Below are 20,282 nucleotides of genomic sequence, written 5' to 3'. Positions count from 1 at the left end.
GGGTGGTAGATAGTTTGCTGGAAGTGACTGGAGAGAGACATGTAGGATGACATGCAACAAAAGCCTCTGACCAGACTGAAACCAGGGATGTTACAATTTTGTGGTCAGCGTCTTAAACCATATGGCCACCAGGATTGTTCATTGTAATGTCCCCATCAGACAACGCAGAATCATTTGAATGAAAAATAATGAAGCAGTATTAAGATTAAGAAGTATTAAGATGATCATCCGTTTCGTTGGACAAAAGGAGAGCCATGGTATCTGAAATGATCTTTCAAATTGGCATTTAATGTTTGTTTACTTTTGTCCATCTTCATATGATCAAACTGGCTATATTAATATTGCTAAACCACCACACCAATAATATAACATCATCATAGATGATCAAAACAGTAGATATATGGAGCAGATTACACACCCATGATGAAAAAAGGGAAGGAAAATGCACACACATACACACACAAGAAACACCACTAATCAAATGGCAGCACATAGCACCCTGAACACCTACACAGTTTGCACACACACACACACACCAACACCCACTTGCAAATACTGTTGTACAAATGCCAAACAAGAACTTGCAAGACCAGTTATCTCAATGTCCACTCATCCAAAAAATTAAATCTTAAGTAACCTATGACCATGTAAACTATTGTGTTTTACAGACTGACACCTTCAACTAATAATTTTGAGCTTTCCAGCCCTTCCAGGTTTTAAACTGCCTTGAACCACATCGACTGCTCTCAACAGGATAACAGCTCTGGCAAAAGCTAATAACTAAACCTTGAGTTAAGTCTTTTTAGAATATCAATTTTTGAATTATTTTTCTGTATAAACATTTATAACACTGACTTTATGTCAAGCATTTTCAGACACTTGACCACCAGTGTTATGTGTCAGTAGAAATAATCCTCCAACCAAACTTTATTTATTCTAGCAATAAACAAATGACTTATAATGTTTAGTAGTTCAAATAGCCAGCACCAAAGACATCAGTTAGTCACTTTATATTGCTACGTTTATTTTATTGTTTCCCTATCAAAAGTGGACGAGAGGACACACAGTAACATTTACAGTTCTGCTACTGCTGCTCTTGCGCCTCTTTTGCTGATTGTTGGCAGCATGTTAGACTGAAACTGGATGACGTTGTTCCCCAGGGTTCTTTGTTTTTCCAAAAGTATTGCAACATTTGAGTTTTACATGACAGAAACACCCCAGGAATTTCATGCAGCCCCTCCTAACCAAAGGACTGCAATGTCTCTTCGGGGAGTTTTAAAATGAATGAGCAAACTTGAAAAGCAGGATATAAAATAGCCTGACAATGTATCACAATGATTTAGATAATTGAAACTGGTGAAACAGTTTTCAACCTGATGGTTGCTATTCTCAATAGCACAGACAATTTGGATGAATGAAATGGCTTGACAATTAACCTTAAAACCTATTATCGGGAATCACAAGCGTGTTTCAGAGTGCCAGGTACATAGTGTCCCTGTAACCACGGGAACTCACTCTCGCTCCTACCTGCAGGAGAGACGCTGTGCTGCTGACTGAGATTAATCTGAGCAGCATGCATGGGAATAAATAACAATATAGTAGATTTGTGTATATTTCTCTCTGATGGTCTGAATAACTCCTTGCTGCATGGTGCTGCTGTTTTCTTGTGCTGCTCTGTCTTGTCTGTCTGTGTCCTCTTTTTGTGGCACGACATTCATCAGTTATGAATTTGTTTTTCACTGTGCGTTAGATGTATGCCGTTAGAGTGTGTTAAACGTATCAATAGTCTCATGGAGAAGTTATGTGAGTCGGCAGCCCCCTTGTCAGACAGACTGCATTCGTACTGTCATTCCTCACAAATCCAGTCTAACCTGACAACTGGAAGACTTTGAGGTGATGAGTCTCTGTTCTAACATCATTTCACAGAGAAGGAAGCTGCTCAAATGCAGTTATTCTGTGTTTATAGGGGGTTTACACAGCTATTGCATATAAGACAGCATGATGTAGGCTTGGTACTATATACAAACAGCTGTATGAAGAGATAATCTTGTTTTACTAAATGTGCAAACACTAAACTCACATTTATTGTGGAAAAAGCAGCTAGAACATCAAGAGTCAGGAACAATTAAGGCTGAATTAAAGGTTTGCTCTCCCATTTGTGGCTCATTCACCAGCTGCCTTTATTTATTACTGATAAGATAGCAACATGTTTTTCCTGTTCTCTTTCTGTTGGTGGGTGTCGCTCCTTGTGTGCACACATGACAGTCTGAGTCTTTTAAGTAAAGAACCTCTGCGGAAACTTCTGTCATTCAGGTAAATACCCAGGAGCAAAACCAGCCTCTGTAGTCAGCAGGTCCATTTAGTTTAAGCTTGGAAAGAAAGAGAAACTCGACTGACTTTCTGGACTATGTTTGGTTCTTGTTACAAAGGGAACTTTCTTTAATTCTTACTGAGAAAGAGGTGATAATGGAGATTACTAGCATGAGCCAATAATCTTAATTTTCAATGTGTTGTTCAATGTGAATATTCAGTGAAAGAAGGAGCCTTCAGTTAAACAAGGTGAGTCAAGAATATTTCTGAGTCTTTAATTACAGTATATGTTAGCCCATTAAAACAAGACGAGGCCACGGTAAACTGTAATTTTATGTTGTAAAAAAAATATTACTATGGTACAGTGAGGTTATTATTAACACACAGATTACATGTGCTGGAATAACTGTATGTCACTCAATTTCCAAACAGAGAAGAAGCCCTCTGAAACTCTATTTTCATACTTTTAGATGTGGTTCAGGTTGACAGTTTATTCTTGACCTTGGAAACAGCAGTGAACAAATCAATTTCAAGACAAGGTCCATTTAGTAGCTGTTCTGGAGCTTTTGGTTGTATTTCATGATCTTTTTTTTTAGAGATTTTGTTGGCATAGATGCCTTTATTTTAGCAGTAGACCAACAGGAAACAATATTCAATATTTACAATTCCATAACAATCTGCTGTTGAAGATTGCGTGATAGAATTGAAAACTTTAGAGTAGCTATCAAATTGATGTTTTAGTGATGTCAACATCAAAATATAGCCTTTTTTGTGTTTTTGCTTTCTTTTGTCCTCATGACTCTTCCTCACTTTCTCTTCTCTGTCCATGTACACACCAACTGAGCTTTGAGAAAAATATAACAGATTTGATCTTTGTCCAATAGATTTAGGGTTTGTCAAAACTAACATACTGTTTGTGCTTTTGCAGTTGAATGGCGCGGTGCTACTGTCACTGGGGTAACGTGTTATTCTGCATTTGTGCTCCATGCATCTGCCTGGTCCTGCTGTTTTTAGTAGTCGGTGTCATGATGTGTACAACGTTGAATGACACAATAAAAGCAGGAATCTTGGACCCTCTTCACTTTGTGGCCCCAGGAACATATAGTAATGGAAGCTTTGCTCCTCTGCCTAAAACTTTCTGGGACTTCAACCTGCACAAAAATGCCTATTGGAACCGGCTTCAGCTGGCCATCGACCACCAATTAAACCCCATCTTGCGCCCCAATAGAATCAGGCGGGGATCTGAAAACAGCATCTTTGATGATTCCCTACTGAGTCAAAGTTTCTCTGAAGTTAATGACTTGGACAGCATGAGGAAACACTTTGACAAGATGCCAGATCAGATGAAAAAATTTGTGGGCAACATGAACAAAAGGGACTACCCAGTCCTCCTTCAGCCAAATGCAGTCTGTGGAGCTGGGGCAAAAGATGAGAAGGAACCCCCTCTGCTTCTTCTAGCCATCAAGACGACAGAGGTGAACTTCAAGAACCGACAGGCCATCCGAAGGACCTGGGGTCAGGAGGGGTGGGTGGCAGGGCAGAGGAGGAACAACAACAAAACAAAAGATGGAGGATACGTTCGCAGAGTGTTCCTGCTAGGCAAAGAAAATCCTCAGGAGCTGGGTGTGGATTTGTCTGCTCTAATGGAGATGGAGAGTAAGCATTATGGAGACATTCTGCAGTGGGACTTCAGTGACACATTTTTCAACCTCACGTTGAAGGATGTGCTCTTCTGGAACTGGTTCTCTCAATTCTGTAACCAGACTCTATTCGTCTTTAAGGGTGATGACGACATCTTCATCAACACACCAAGATTGATATCCTACCTCCAGGACCAGCTGAGGAAGCCACAAGCTGACAAGGCTATGATTGACTTCATGGTTGGAGATGTCATAAGAGCTGCCTCACCCAATCGAGTCAACAGGTCCAAGTACTTCATCCCAGACAGCTTCTACAAGGGCACCTATCCTACATATGCAGGAGGGGGAGGGGTGGTGTACTCAGGCCTGTTGACAAAACGCTTGAACAATGTATCTAAAAGAGTCCACCTGTTCCCCATTGATGATGTTTTTGTAGGGATGTGTATGGTTCGACTTAACGCCAACCCCATCCACCACCATGCCTTCCTCACGTTTGACTTTCCAGCAAAGGATGGGGAGAAGCTGTGTGCATACCACACAATCTTACTGGTCCACAAACGAAACCCCATCCAACTATTTCAACTGTGGGCAGACTTGAAAAAGACAGAGACACAGTGTTGGGATACGACCCTGCGGATGATAAAGGAGAAGAAACATAACACTGCAACTGTAAGTTAAAGATAAACTAAAGATAAGATGAACTGTAAGAATATTCAAGATGATTGTAGAATGATTTCATCTGAACCTGATGGAGAACATCTTGGTGAGCTTCTGTCATATGTGAAAAATTGTCAACTCCGTATTTATTTACTTCAGGCATCTGTGCTCTGGGGTTATACTGAATTACACCAAAGCCCATCAAACTGCCAAGAGCATGAAAGTGAAATTTCAATAAAAGTTTATATAAGATTGAAATTAATATAAATACATGGAGGGAGATGTTTTGTTTTTTTTAATCTAAATTTACAATGCAACTGAAAAAGTTCAGCAGTAATGTACAATTTACCAGATTGTAAATAAAACATGACTTTGTAACTATTGCTGAACAGCAGTCACATGGTTACAAGTGACAAAATGACATAAGTACAATTGGAGAAGAGTCATAAAATAAGTGAACTGACTCAGTAATGTCCATAATACAATGTCTTTACCTAAAGTGAGCAAACGTCAAACCGATTACACAAAGGTTCATGTGGCTGCAGGTTTTCATTCCAACCAAGCAGGAGCTCACCAGGCTCCACTCATTTAATCAGCTGATCTCACTCTTCAGACAGTGGATTGGTGCATGTGTGTTCTTGGATCAAAAACCTGCATTTATTGTGTACTGAACTGAGCTGAATTGCCCATGAATTCAACTTTTCATGTTGAAGAGGAAAATTTCTACTATAAAGTAAGCCAGTGTTGTTTTATGCAGAAGCAGTTTGTTTTCCTTTTAGTAAAACAAACTGACTATGTACAGAAAGTGTATGATCAATGAAACTGTTAAATGTGTTGATGAGTTAAATTTGAACCAGATAGCAGTATTGAAACTGTAACAGTCTCTTCTCTGTTTTGTTACATCATTTTAACTGGCTATTGCCAGCCAATCAGCTTCCACTGTTGTTTTAAAGTGAAAAGTCTGGCTCCACTCCTGTTAGGCTTGTGTTATTAACTAAGTGAAAACCAGCTGATAAATGTGTAAAAGAAATTGTGAAATCCATGACTACATTGCTGTCATTTATTCCTGATTCTCTGTAATTATATCAGTATACTGTTTTATTTCAGTGAAAATTGCATTTCCCTGACAAAAGCACATTGGTCTTTTGTAAGTAACCATTATAGCTCCCCAGTGGCAGGCTGGCATGAAAACAAATGCAGAACCCCCTAATACATTTGTTTCTTCATAATTATAATATGTCATTGTGAGTAATAAAATACTGTGAATGTATCCTACACCCATTCTACTACATACATCCTGTTTCTGTGGCAGTGCTTTACAAAGGCGTGTGATCTTCAGCATGTGTTGACAGACAGGGTGGATACTTAGCTTTAATGTTGATCAGAAATGATGACAGATTAATTCAAACACTAGCTGGAGCCTTGCAGTAGAAAGAGAAGAGAAGTTTGCAGCTTTCTGAATCTGTGACAGATACTGAGCTGGTTTCCCCTGTGCCAGAGCAAAAAAGCTCAATAATGCCTGATAATAAAGCATGATGATGTCCTGCTCAGCAAGAGCTTTTAACATGTTTAAACTATAAACAGTTGATTAACTCCATGAGCTGACTTAATTGTGAATGTTTAGCAAATGTCATTTAATATGAAGTTTATTTGTAAAGCTCTTTGTTTTGAGTGTTTTAACTAAAATGTCATACAGGAACACTGTTTAAAAATTAAATTATTCCTCTACTTTGGGGGGTCTCTTCATTTAAAAACACATACATTTATTCTCCAAAACTTTATGAAACGCAATCAAAACACACATAATACACCTGAAACAGTGTGTCGGGTTAATTGTTAATGGTCCAGTAATGATTTGCTTAACTGAACTGCTAACTCTGAACGGTTTTGGGTTAGGCTGAGTTTCAATTAAACCTTTTAAAAGAACACGGCAACTTTACATATTTGATAAAGTGTGTAGCTGTCCAGTCTGAAAAACTTATTAGAGCTGTCACTCTGCGCAAATAGTGTGCCGTCCTCAGACTGTGTGTCAGTCCTAGAGTCAAACAAAGCATAATCCTCTGTGCCATCCAGTGGAAAATACAAAGTTAGTGAATCTTTTATTCTTCAGATCTGTGCTCATACTGCATGTCTCTGTCACACGAGACCAACTCATTTGTGGGGTTTGCATAACGCGCCCCAACATCTGCTGCCATCTAGAACTAGTGTGCAAAAATACTTCCTATTAACACACTGAATCAGCAAATACCATTGAATCCACCCGATTTTATTTTTCTGTAGTGTAGGATACAACATACAGCAGTAACGGCTCATCAGTAGCCTATCTATTTTCATTAGCTGTTGACAACGTTTAAGCGTGCAGCACGTGCTTGATACTGCTGTTTATAGGTCATACCTGTGGATGCTCACGTCGTTATAGTTATTGTTATAGTTGTTGTTGTTAGCGTGGCATAGCATACCTATAATCATATCTAGATCCAACCTCTTTCTGCTTTTTTACTGCTGTATAGGACACACCCATGTATAAAACGCACAATTAACGCGATTTCTTTTTTAATTTAAAAGTGGGGTGCGTCTTATACACCGGTTTTTATGGTACATTAAAAGAAATCTTATATTAAGTTATGTTCTGTATATGTTAGCTAAAAAAGTCTAAGTATGGGGAAATGAAAACAGAACTTCCTGTTCACATATACATTCTTGGAAGACAGAAAGATTTAATGTCCAAGTCATGTTTTCACAGCTCAAAAATGTGCATAACACACCAAGATCAGCAACAGAGTAAGGAATGTCACTAAGTGATGAGGCATTAGAGCAATTTGAAAAGAGCTTCAAGCGATTTTGACAAAAGAAATCATTGAGGCTGTCAGCAGCATTCATTTGAAAAGCTAAATCAATACTATCAGCACTACAAGGCTTGTGTGAAAAGGTAGTGCCAACTCAGCAAGTTCCAGCTGAGTTATACTGGAACGCTGTATTAATTCTAGCCACGCCCCGGATTTCTGTAGGAATCTCTCAATACCAGACACTACAATCAAATATGACAGATGGGTATTTTATCAGTGGTGATAACAATTCTAAAGTGATGCATCTTATCTGATTTTAAAACATTTAGTTTGTTTTATAAAAAGGAGGAAGAATAGATATTACATTTTACAGCAATATTACCCTGCAAATGCACTTTACTCTGTGATGAATATGCAAGGGAGATCTAAAGTTTAACTGTTATGGCTCCACTGGAAGTCAATGCATGTTTAGTTTGTAGTAGAAAATTGGGGGGAAATTTTCCAACAGAATTTAAATTTGACATGAAAATCACTAACTTCGTATTCAATTTCAGTCAACATTACAGATTTCTTGAAATCAATCTTACAAAAATTACTTATTTTGCTCTATTAAGTCCAAGTCCAGCATGGGATTCACACACTGTCCCCTCCTCTTTAAAGAATGAGCCCAGCTGTTTAATGTCCCCAACTGGCTGTCACATATGAACTTCAGAGGAAGCTCTTACATCACAGTGAACGACTGTGAACATCATCAAATCAGTCAGTGTAACAGCAGCTCGGGAAGCAAACTGTCAGATGATTTTCACAACTCTTTATCTCTCTTGATTGTCCGTGCCTTCACAATCCCACTATGAACCATTTTCTGTCCTTTTCTCTTCGTCCTCGTCTTCATCCTCGCTGTCCTCTTCCTCCTCACTCTCGCTGTACTGGTAGTTACAGCGGTTGGTGTTCACAAACAGATCGCTCTCGTCGTCCTCTGAATCGCTAACGTCCTCTGCCTCGTCTTTCTCCTGCGTCTCCTTATCTTGCCGTTTGTTTGTTGTGTCCTGAGCTTGCTGCTCCTCCTTGAAGCCTTCTGGCCTGAAGGGAGACACAAATCACAATAGTCTCACTTATGCTTGACTAAACGATGCTGGCTATGTCATGTATGCGTCTGTGTCTATTGTGTCTCTACCCACCAGAGTTGTTGTTTTTGAAGGTACTGAATGTGATCTTTGTAGAGAATGAAGCTAATTTCGGCCTTCACCTTCTCTCCTTCCTCAATAGGATCCACAATCACATAGTCACCTTTAGATGAGACAACAAATGTTAATCCAAAAAATAAATATGGTCATTACAAATGCAGAAAAAATTTAGACCTTCCCCCTTCAGTACTTTTGATGCTAGAGCTTCACCAAAGGTATCACTTATAATTAAACTAAATACTACTAATTAATACTAATTAAACTATAAACTAATATAGAAATAGGTCCATTAAAAGATATCTGACTCATTATACTTTTGCAGTGCATTTAATCACCTGTATCAAATAAGAGTCCACCATCAAGCTGTACACATCACTACAGAGACTGTTTCAGTGTTTGACATCTACAAAAGTCAGATGTATCCAAGTAGATTTCATGACATTGACTAAGGTATTTCTCTGAGTGAAAAACTGCCACATGTTTCATTATTCTCAGTCCAGATCTATGCTTAAATCCTGTCTGCAGTAATCTAAATGGTGCCATCTTGTGTGCAGCATAAATGTTGCAATTCTCCTGCAAAACCAAAGCAGTTCTAACTGCAGCACCACACTGAGGCCATTGCTACTACAACCAGCTTGAAAAACAGTGATTTATAAAAATGACTAGACATAATAAAATAAGTCATCTATATTGTTGTGCCATAAACAACTTTAATAAGCAGTAAAAGTTACAAATTTTAGTTCTACGCCTTATTACCATCCTTCAGATCATGGTAGGAGACACTACACACCAAAATCAGCAATCGAGTAAGGAATGTCACTAAATGATGAGGCATTAGAACAATTTGAAAAGACCTTAACGTGATTGTGATCAAATAAATCATCAAGGCTGTCTGCAGCATTCATATGGAAATCTAATCAATACTATCAGCACTACAAGGCTTGTGTGAAAAAGTTGTACTGACTCAGTTACAGCTGAGTCTTTCAAAAGACTGGTTATATTGGAACGACTGTATTAATTCTAGTCACACCCTGGATTTCTGTAGTAATCTCTCAATACCAGACACTACAATCAGATATGACAGATAGGTATTTTAACAGAGTTGATAACAATATAATATATTAAGTGATGCATTTTATCAGATTTTAAAATATTTAGTTTGTTTTATAACAGGAGGCGTAATGGATATTACATTTTACACCAATAATACCCCGCCAATGTGCGTTATTCTGTGATGAATATGCAAATAAGTTCTTAAAGTTGAATTGTTATGGCTCCACAGGAAGTCAATGCATGCTTAGTATGATGAAATTACTTGTTTAAATGAGTACTACGTCCATCACTTACCTCTCTTGATCCAGATGTTCTTTCGGAACTTGGTGGGCATGCTCACCAGGAAGGTCTCACCCTGAGCCGTGATAGTCTCATGGAGGTTGTTACCACGGCTACCGATAACCTGGAGAGTTAAAGTATGTAGTCTGAAAAACGTCTTGCAGATTATTGTGATGTGAACAAGTGATGTAAACATGTTGAATCCAGTGCAGTGTATTCATCATGTCTAACCTTCACAATCTGCTGGTTCTCTGTGGGCGTGACAAAGTCTCCAAGAACCTCCTTGACAACATGTTTGCGTTTGGTAGCCTGTGACATTATAAACGGTGAGCTTCACTTTCCTTCGCCAGCTGTGGAAAGAAGAAAAGAGAAGACGACAGAGGAGATGGAGAGAAGAGGATAGAAGAAGAAGAGAAGAACAGGATGTATGGTTAAAGTGCTGTTAAACTAAAAAGGTCAGCTGTGGTCAACAAACAATACGAGATAATAAACATAACCAAGAGATTAATTACATTACAAACGACGTGTCGAACATGCTAAACTCATACAAGTTTCCAGATATGGCAACTTTATAAAATCTTTGCCACCTGGCTGATTTCATTAGTGATTTTAACGTTTAACCATTCACACCCCAAACACTTAGTTAGCTAGAAACGTTAGCAAATAGTAGTTTTCCTTCTTTTCTAAAATGTTCATCAAATAGCTGACTTAGCTAACGTTAGCTACGTCAAAACGTATCTCCACGCTAAGCCACGTTATCAACTTATATAACTACCTTGATGTAAAGAAAGATATCGTTTCTTCTATGTTTGCCGACAGCTGTAAATGACTTTAAATGAAAGACGCGTTGAGTAGAGTTTTCACTTCTATTTTCAGTGAAGTGGGACCACATGCGCTCCTGTTTTCTGACAACAGCAACTGGTAGGTTACACTTCCGGTGTGACGTAATATACGCCTTTCCTTTTAAAGCTGTGACTTTAATAGACAAAACGAAGATTTAGCAACACACTGAATATTTCATATCATCAGTCACGTCAACATATATTCATATTTGTTGTCTGACAACATCAGTAACTAAATACTGTATAAAATATATTTTATTAGTCTAGTTCTTCCGCTCCAATACTTTGCATTATGGGATATGGAGTCTCTCTTCAGTCAGTCTGAGCTGCATTCAAGATCATTAGCATTCAATGCTGTGCCTTTTCTGACATGCAACAAGAGGTGACACAGATATATGAGATGATGTTTCAAAAGAGTTTCAACGTTTTATTTTTCAATGTATGACTAAATACTTAAAGGCAAACTACCAATTTAGGGCCCAACCACAAGCATAGCAATGTATGTTCATAAAGTTAAATTATTTCAACTCACTCTTCATGTAGGTCACTATATAATTACAGTACGCAGTAGTGGAAGGTAACTAAGTACATTTACTAAAGAGCTGTGCTCAAGTATAATTTTGAGGTATTTGTACTTTTCTTCAGTATCTCCATGTGATTCTACTTTATACTTCAACTCCACTATATTTCAGAGGGAAATATTGTTCTTTCTACTCCACTACATTTATTTGGCAGCTTTAGATAAATATTTGGCACATTGGAATATAATGTACGTCTCACTTACGTTCACAATGTTTGGACTGTAAGAACAGAACATACATCCATCATACGGGATGTGTACAGGAATGTAAAACATATAGTTATCTGCAGGGAAGACCTGGAGCAACAGCCAAAGATATGGAGCCACAGTGCTATTCGTGGGAGGTAAGCTCCAAAAATTACTCTAACGTTACCAAACTTTGGCTATTATCTCTAGAAATGTAATGTTACTGATGATAACCTCGTAGAAAGAGTTGCTTTTGTCCTAGTTAGCTATAAAAGCTATAAAGTATACTTTAGCTGACAGTATCTTGCTATCCAGCAATAAGCTAGCTATATCAGAGACATTATATGTTCAAGCTCTGTTCAGTAAAAATGGGTTGTTTGAGAATGTTTTTAGACAAGAAACATTTTTATTTAATGAACTAATAAATTCAGTGAAATGACGATTAAAAAAAATAACAATAAAATGAAAGACTGACTGTAAAACAGGATTTATGATAAATTCATTTTAATGTATGACTGTTCTTTATTTTGTACTTTTTTTTAACTCCACTTTCTTTTTTCACCCATTATTTGAGACTGGTTATTCTCCACGCATTGTCAACACTACAACACTATGATTGTGCACTCACCCATAAAGATGTGTAATCTGGACTCCTAACTAAAAATCCTGGAAAAACTGTGCAATTGACAGACTACTAAAAACTTCAGTGACACAGTGACATCTGGTGTCAGAGCAAGATGTAGCACTGAAACTGCCCTGGTGACACTTAAGAGTCGTAAGAGATCTAAGAATGTACTGTGATAGAAAAAAAGTTCTCTATTCTCTTATCTACTAGTCTCTGATAGCTATCAATGACATTCTCAGTTACAGCTTGAAAATATGGCTGTGGGTTCAAGGCACAGGCCTTTTAAGTCTTAACTATCAAATTAAAACTTTTTGCTGAAATTCAAAGTATCTCCTCCCCAAGAATGGACACTCTATATGGAGTGCTGCATGATGGTTCCCAGGTCCAATGCTTTTTAGTCTGTATATATTACCACTAGGGGTCATCACATGTAAGCAAAATCTTTTATTGTCACTGATATGCAGACATCACTCATCTCTATGAATACTGTACCTTCCAATATCTCATTGCCTTGATTTCACATTTCTAATTGCTAATTTCCTTTGAAATGCATAATTAGGAAGTTGGGAATTTATTGAGAAAAGTGAATAAAAAATAAATTCCACAGCCATTATTAACTTAAAAATGAACCTTTTTCACTTTACTGAACAGTTATTTCAACTGAGCAATTTCTTCAGTTCCAATCTTTGATGGTAGTCACTGTAATGTAAACATTGTTATCAAAATACAAAATGGCGTTGTAATGTGTAGAATTTTATTGTTGATGAAGCAAATACTTGAAACTTTACATTTTGCCTCTAATTCACACACATTTACAGATCACCTCCTGTCAGTTTTCTTACATAAGTGTTCTGGGTAATGATTAATCCTGGGGTAAACACTGCTGGCATCTCCAACAATGACCTATCACAACTAAAAATACTGAGGAAAATGAGCCTGAAAAATATGCTGAGAGAAGTGTTAAGCACAGCAGTTAACACTCACTTCAGCTTTCTGTCTTGCTTAGAGACATTGATTTTTTTAAAGAGTCAAAATAGAAATGATGTAACGGACTTACTTTCTAAGTGTTCAGATAACTGCTATACTATGTTGTGGTTATATCCTCCATGTTGGCTTAATAAATAACTAAACTTTAGTCCTTTGTATGATGTGATTCTTTTATATTGTTCTTTAAGGTATATGTTAAGAATAAAACCTCTGCTGGATGAACATTCTCCAAATGTTTATCCAATCTTGTCAAACCACTGGCGTTGCACTTGGCAACTGGGCAGTCCAGTTGAAATTTCCAACTGGGAACTCGGAAATTCCGACTTCAATTGAAAGAGTACAATTGGAACGCACCAACACCCAACACTGTAGAGGAAAACTACTACTACTATTACAACTACTAATAAAATAATAATAATAATAATTCTAATTATAATAACCTTTACAAAAACAAGAGGTTTGTCACACCTTCAGTTCCAGGGAGTTTCGTGCTCAGGTTGTAATCAGGAAATGAATGGCACTGTACATTATTAGTGGGTTATACAGGTTTTGTCAATCATGTGACATGATATTCATGATTATCCCAATAATGGGTTAGTTTATGATTTAAATTGTGTGAAGAAAAGAACACAAAAAACAAAGAATAGGATTACGCACTTTTTTATTCAACCTTCATTTATTCCTCACGGTCTCGCTGCATTTGTGTTGCAGTTATGTAGTAATGTGCAAACCAATAAGGTAAAATCCTAATCTGTCAAAAACCCCATCTCAAGTAGTACTGCATAACATTAACACAAACACTGGTTACAAAACAGAGAAAACTGACAAGACAGCAGTTTAACTATGATAAGTATATTAATTTTAATCAGATATGGGCTCAGTGAGGAAAGATGAGTAAACTTAAAACCAATGCTATCTAATAGGCAATCATCATGACCTGCAGGACTAATGAAATGAATTGCAAATATAAAATCTACTTATCATCAAATTTCAGTAGTTCAGTAAAACTAGCTTTATTAGAGCTGGCATGTTTTTGGTGGATTGTCAGAGATGTGATGTGAGGTATGGAAAGTGAAACACTAGTCTGGTTTAACGGAAAAGTAACAACAGGGCGGCTGTTTTTTATGTGTCTGACAATGATCTTCATGCACTCTGGATCAAATGTGTATGTAAGTAGAGTAAGTGGGGTCAGCTGGTGTTGGTGTGTGTGTGTGTGTGTGTGTGCAAATATGTGGTGTTGGTGGTTTAGTTGACTACAGCAGATGAGCACATCTTGTTGATCCCACACGCATTGGACCCCCTGTATAGGTAGTAGTAACCCTGCATGAGAGAGAGAGATACATAGTCAAAACACATACACTGGCCACACACTGTGGAACATAAATAAGTTAAAGACACCTGAAACTTTGCAGGGCTGTGATAGTGGATTCATGAAGACTGTACAGGTGTTATTTTCAAAACTCTCAAGGCATTGTTTCAAAGGGGCTGTCTTACCTGCTCTCCGTAATCCTCCCCCCAGCTGTTTTTGATGGCCCAGAATGGGACCCCTTTACCTGAAAAGACAAAAAAAGAGGAACTCACACTACAGTCTACTGCTGTGCTTAAGTCAAATATGATTTGCATATGTTGCTATATATTCACAGTAATTAATTTTAATAGGCACTGCACAGTATTACATGACATATCAAGGCAATATTTTTATTGACACTCTGGGTTGTCTATTTCTTTGAGCACACTGTACAAACAAAATCACACTGAGGTGGATTTTTTTTCTTTTCTTGCTTGAAACTGTTTGATATTTTAGAGAAATGCTAATATGGTGCGCTAAGAGGATAGGCACTAGTGGGGGTGGTAATGATGCATGTAGGATGGATATAATCTATCAAAATGTATTGTTTCTTATTCCTCCCCAATACATGTCTAATGTGGAACATATCAAAAATGCCCTTCTTGATTCTCAAAAACAATAATTTGTTGACTTTTATGTTGATATGCAGTATTATGTTGGCTTTGCTTCACAGGTGTAAAAAAACAACTCCAACAGGGGATAAATATCACTTACGGTCTCCATATCCCACCATCAGCACAGCATGGTCGATCATCCAGGGGCTGCAGAAGATCCTCAGGGGATGAGACACACCCTTCCTGTAAAACTACAGAAAGGCAAAGAAAAATGTGTTAAATATGGTAATTAATGAGAAAATGAGAAAACTACTGCTATCTCTTCATGTATAAATTATACAGAGATGATGACAGGGATCAACTGCTTACCTGCATGGCAAAGGCATTCAGAGCAACAGAGATTGGTCCATTCTCAGCCAGCCAAGCTGCAATTTCTGAGGGTGAGAAAATGAAAATGCCACCAGTAAGTGCATGTTTAGTATGAGTATACACCTCTAAAATTGAAACATACTTCTAACCCTAACCCATTTAATGTACTTAATCGTTTTTGAAATGGAAAATGACGCTTCATTGGAGTTTTGTACATGGGATCAAATTAGGGTCTTGTCATTTTCCGATCTAAAAGAACGATTTTTTGTCGACACATTATCAGCATTTTTTCTTTTTTCTTTTTTTTTTCCTTTCTTCTCCATCTCCTAGCTATTCAGTGTGTCCACTCACCTCTCTCATCTTTGGATAGCTCCACAGAGCTGTTGATGTAGGCGGCCACCTTCCTGCTGGTAAAGTCACACCTCTGCTTGAGCCCGGTGTACGAGTAGTCGGCCTCTGACTCCAGACCACCTTCAACCACACAAAGGGGATGAAGATTAAAAGATTAGAGCTTGCAGAGTCAATGTTCATTTAAAATAAAAATTTGAGTCAAAATGGTTGTGCACATCAATTGTCCTTCACCCATTTCTTTCTTACCCAGCTTCTCAATGGCTTCATAAGCATTTGATGGCAGCCCGCCTCTGCAAGCCTGATCCAGCCCATCACAGTCGACCAGCTCTGCGAGGGGCAAACCATTGAACCAATCACATCACTGCTTTAATCACTGCTGCATTACAATTCTTGTATTACACAGATTAGTGTGTATGTTACCTTGTTCAGACAATGACAGCAGTGTTCCATTTTTCAGAAACCACTGGCCTTCAATGTTGCCTGTGACAGAAAACGCCCAGCAAGAGCCACACATACCCTGAAAGAAAGAAAGTAACACACATACACACACACACACACACACACGCTGTAATCAGCATTAAGCAGGTAGAGGGCATCAATTACTCATTAGTGACATGCTATTTAGAGTGACTGTCCTAACTCTGCTTGTTGTTACCTGGTTCTTAACAGGACTGACAGCTCCATGTTCTCGCCAATCCCAGCTGGCAGGGGCGGGGCCTCGGGCAGGAGAGGCAGGTTTCATTGGTTGGTGAAGAGTCCATTGGCTCAGTAGTTGGTTCAGGTACGTAGAGCGAAACTCTTCCTCTGGAGAAAAGCAGAAGGAAAGCAATCAGACCTTTTGTGTTACTCAAGTTGTTTTTTTGAAGAAAAGCTGACACAACACACGAAGAGCATGACATGCATTTCTTCATTTGTGGCTGTGGTGAAATATATACACACCAGTTAGGTCACTGAACTTGGTGACACCGTACTCAGCTGAGCCCTGATCCAAAGACTGGATCTTCTCTGCAGTCTTCAGGTTCTCATGGAAGATGCGCAAACGACGGTCTGCCTCTACATAGTCAAAGGCCAAATAAACACATTTTAGAAATAAAATCACAATCAAAACCACGTTTAACTGCTTTGTATACATATATATACATATACATTTAATTTGATGTGACATTCAGAACAAATTACACTGAGTAAGTAGCTGTTTTGTGCAGTTTTCTTGCTCATAAAACTAAGTGACGACCTCTCGTAATGATATTTAGAATAAGGTCTCAAGACAAGAAGAAATACAGTGAAAAGGTTGGTTCTCCTGACCGATACCCTTCCCAGACATTAGTATTTTTACATTAAAACACTAAACTGATCTAAAATTAGTAAAAAAACCCAAAATGATCTCAATATGTTTTCAAGGCTTGTGTATATGCTTTTATTTTGGATAAAGGGCTTTACTGTTGCTATGAGTAGCCTCTGAGTACATAAAGGGTTTGAGGGAAGTAGGCAGGAAGCTGACACACAATGTAACCGTTGTGGTTGGTATGTGCAGTGTATATATATGTATATGTGTGTGTGTGTGTGTGTGTGTGTGTGTGTGTGTGTATGTGTGTCAGGCACTCACCCTCCTGGCTGCTGTAGACCTTGTTATATCTCACCATGAACTCTTTAAACTGACCCAGCAGCTCCACAGACTCCTAACAGATAAAGAGCAGGCAGATGAACAGAATCAACAACACAAACCTTATCCTCAGTTGATTATTGATTATTGCAGTTTACTCAATAAAACATCAACAGATTAGTTGTCTGTACTGTTACTGATTTAAACATGACATGATATTCACCTCCAGAGGCTGGCTGGTAGATAAGTCTTCAACCTGGTTGGTCTCTTTGACTTCAGGTTCGACTGATAAGAAAGGAAAGTGTGTACTATAAGTGTCAATGTACATAAATCCTACTGTATGTGTATTTGTTTAAAAGGCCAGTGCAACTCTGATATTAGGGTGAGATAAACAGAAATGTGTGTAAACAGAGAGGAGCCTCAAATAAGTTCTGCTGACAGTTGTGGCAAATTTTACATGTACAGAGAGCAAAAATATAGAACTTAGGTTAAATTAAAACTGGTAAAAAAAAATGCTGAAGTGGTGATTAAGCAAGCTGTGTCCATAGAAAGTTGGACTCACCAGTATTCAACCTTTCACCTTTTTTCCCTCCTTTTTGGTAGAGGGCATCATTTATCGACCAGGTCAGTAAACATTAGTGTTACGTAACTGTAACTGTTTGATAAAGGTTAAATTAAGCTTTATTTTCTGGAAACATGAACATTTACATGGTGATTCAAACAAAGTTCAGATTAAATTAAAGGTAATATTAACATCATGTTCAGTTTTTTCCTCCTTACCAGTGTGCTGTCATGCCGTACCAACTAACTATCAAACACTACTTTTATTATCTGAGTCTCTGTCTTTATAATTATGATGGAAAAGTGTATTTTAAAGATTATTTTCTGTATGGTCATTGTTTCAACTGGTTTTATGGGGCCAATGTGATCGTGTAAGATAGTGCCACTATTAAAGAAAAAGTAAAGCATCACATGAAAGGTAACATTGAATACAATCATCCAGTGGTCTATACTTTGTCCAAAAGAAATGCCAGGAGTCTTCAATGTTGAATAATTGATCTGATTGGCTGCTGACCAACCTTTAGGTTGGCACTTCTGTTTCAGTAGAGTTGTAGTTCCCTGCCAGGGAATGTCCCACACTTCAAACAAACACACCTCCGTCTAACAAACACACACAGAGAGAACAGAGATGATTCTTTATTATAATGCATGTATTAACGTTTCATAAACAATACATATACAGTGTGTTGGAAATAGATTTAAAATGAGGAATCGTGTCTTTTAACGCGCTACAGAGCAAACAACATCAGGCACACAGTTACTTCTGTCTGTTCAGGGTCAAGCTGCTCCATTAAGAGCTTTTCCCCTCTAGGATTAGAGTGCAGTTTTTAAAACCAGTAACACTTACAGTTTCACTGTAAAGATTAAAAGTAGGGTAACAATAAAACAAACACAAAAAACCTTGTGCATGTGTCAGTGCTCTGTATGCATGAGTGCGTGTATGAGCACGCATGGCTTAGGGTAGCAACAAGTCAGACTCAAATCACAAGATCAGATGACTGGTGACCTCCTGCCATTTTGGTACATTACATACTTCTTGGTTAACTCTGAAAACCATGACACTGACCTTCATTCTATCTATTTCTTCATCTATCTATCTCTCTCTCCCTCTCTCTCTCTCTCTCTCTCTCTCACACACACACACACACACACACACACATACACATACCTTGAGTTTGTGTGTCTCGGGATAGAAGTCACATGTCCTGAGCATGGACGTTTTCTTACACTGGGTATTACTCAGTTCCACTGTTATAGTGTAGCGGATCCCTTTAACCAACTGAAAACAGACAAAAACACACATACACACTTGTGAATTTTAATTGACAAACAACAAATCTTTGATACATGTTCTGCTGCGGTCTAGTACACAAGTGGCCCTTTAATACCACTAAGTGTATATTACAGTGACATTTAGTCGTCTAAGCTTGTGAGAGAGTGTATACAGAGTGTGTATTGTCTGTGCTGTAGTATCTGGATGCTTCTTTTTGCTGGTGGCAGCAGGCTTACAGTGCAGATGGATGCGCTGAAAAAAGACAGTACAACTCTGAGGCCAGCTGGACGCAGTGTCAAGCCCGCTGGAGTCAGTAGAATGACTTCCGGTCGTGGTGAAATTGTGAACGTAGGTTATTGAGAGGTCGATTCAGTTTGAAATCTTACTGGGCAGACGTAAGTGCCAAAATTAACCAGTCATTTCATAAAAGTTGTGTTAAGAGTTTCATGTTTGCGCGGCGCCCAAGTGAATATTTACTGCAGGGAGTATTGTATTTGGTGCTATTATTCTGAAGTTAACTCGCCTTGTTTCCGGTCTGTGTTGCTTAATGTCGCTACATGACTCAGCCGCACTGTTGTTTACAAAGAGGTGAGCGCGTACTGCTCAATAACAATACATTAAACAGTTGTGTAACCAGTACTGCGCATTAAAACCAGTCTGTTGTGACAGCATAAGTCAACACAATGCTGTGAATATATTGAGCATGACACATTAAGCCACCATTTTTACTAACTCTACCTGTTTGGTTGCAGAGACGACCCGGCTGACTTTGCGGAGGTGCAGAGCGTTGGAGCCCCGGTTGTAGCGCTCCTCAGCGAACTGCAGAGCCTTCTTCAGGCCTGAGTCTGTCTCCTGCAGCTGAATAGGAGAACCGGGAGGCCCGAACAAAGGACGGTCCAAGTCTTCACCTAATCCCAGCACCGAGCCCAGACCGCCGGCTAAGGCCAGCAGCCCCAGGATTAGTGGACTATATCCGAGCACCATGTTGTGCTTCAAAAAGAAAAGAGGCCGGTGCCCCGTCTGCGCTCACTTAAATAGAGAGATGTTTGTTTTTCTACGAGAAAAATCGATAGAATACACAGCCCCGGTTATAC

The 20,282-nt window shown here is 38.5% G+C and overlaps 3 protein-coding genes across 3 annotated transcripts; 1 reads left to right on the top strand and 2 right to left on the bottom strand.

Annotated features, from left to right (window-relative positions):
* Window positions 1–3,242: 3,242 nt before the first annotated feature.
* si:dkey-160o24.3 (N-acetyllactosaminide beta-1,3-N-acetylglucosaminyltransferase 2) lies at window positions 3,243–4,628 on the top strand. Its single transcript, XM_053323531.1, has one exon. The coding sequence runs from the start codon at window positions 3,243–3,245 to the stop codon at window positions 4,626–4,628; it is 1,386 nt and encodes a 461-aa protein (XP_053179506.1).
* A 2,664-nt stretch (window positions 4,629–7,292) lies between these two features.
* eif1ad (eukaryotic translation initiation factor 1A domain containing) lies at window positions 7,293–10,817 on the bottom strand. The gene is made up of 5 exons (XM_053323914.1): window positions 10,685–10,817; window positions 10,141–10,259; window positions 9,925–10,033; window positions 8,572–8,680; window positions 7,293–8,473 (listed from the first exon to the last, which is right to left on the bottom strand). Exons 2-5 carry the CDS (start codon window positions 10,225–10,227, stop codon window positions 8,242–8,244), a joined length of 537 nt encoding a protein of 178 aa, XP_053179889.1. The 5' UTR covers window positions 10,228–10,259; window positions 10,685–10,817; the 3' UTR covers window positions 7,293–8,241.
* A 2,956-nt stretch (window positions 10,818–13,773) lies between these two features.
* ctsf (cathepsin F) lies at window positions 13,774–20,224 on the bottom strand. The gene is made up of 14 exons (XM_053323427.1): window positions 19,927–20,224; window positions 19,084–19,194; window positions 18,434–18,515; window positions 17,578–17,639; window positions 17,358–17,430; window positions 16,691–16,804; window positions 16,407–16,555; window positions 16,172–16,268; window positions 15,998–16,078; window positions 15,752–15,871; window positions 15,401–15,465; window positions 15,192–15,282; window positions 14,624–14,682; window positions 13,774–14,449 (listed from the first exon to the last, which is right to left on the bottom strand). The coding sequence occupies exons 1-14, from the start codon at window positions 20,170–20,172 to the stop codon at window positions 14,375–14,377; spliced, it is 1,425 nt and encodes a 474-aa protein (XP_053179402.1). The 5' UTR covers window positions 20,173–20,224; the 3' UTR covers window positions 13,774–14,374.
* Between the last annotated feature and the right edge of the window lie 58 nt (window positions 20,225–20,282).

The sequence above is a fragment of the Scomber japonicus genome, chromosome 8 (assembly GCF_027409825.1).
Source record: "Scomber japonicus isolate fScoJap1 chromosome 8, fScoJap1.pri, whole genome shotgun sequence".
Taxonomy (NCBI): domain Eukaryota; kingdom Metazoa; phylum Chordata; class Actinopteri; order Scombriformes; family Scombridae; genus Scomber; species Scomber japonicus.
The sequence above is the reverse complement of the archived record's forward strand: the minus strand, read 5'-3'. Positions and strand labels throughout refer to the sequence as shown.

Bases quoted from the DNA above. Each gene is read 5' to 3' on its own strand.
- eif1ad (XM_053323914.1), bottom strand. From the start codon at position 10,227: ATGTCACAGGCTACCAAACGCAAACATGTTGTCAAGGAGGTTCTTGGA. The intron at 8,681-9,924 runs GTAAGTGATGGA...TCTCATCTAAAG, and splicing joins GAACATCTGGATCAAGAGAG to GTGACTATGTGATTGTGGAT. The intron at 8,474-8,571 runs GTGGGTAGAGAC...GTCTCCCTTCAG, and splicing joins CTTCAAAAACAACAACTCTG to GCCAGAAGGCTTCAAGGAGG.
- ctsf (XM_053323427.1), bottom strand. From the start codon at position 20,172: ATGGTGCTCGGATATAGTCCACTAATCCTGGGGCTGCTGGCCTTAGCC. The intron at 19,195-19,926 runs GTAGAGTTAGTA...GTCTGTTTTCAG, and splicing joins TCGTCTCTGCAACCAAACAG to TTGGTTAAAGGGATCCGCTA. The intron at 16,805-17,357 runs GTGAGTGCCTGA...TTGACTATGTAG, and splicing joins GGTCTACAGCAGCCAGGAGG to AGGCAGACCGTCGTTTGCGC.
- si:dkey-160o24.3 (XM_053323531.1), top strand. From the start codon at position 3,243: ATGGCGCGGTGCTACTGTCACTGGGGTAACGTGTTATTCTGCATTTGT.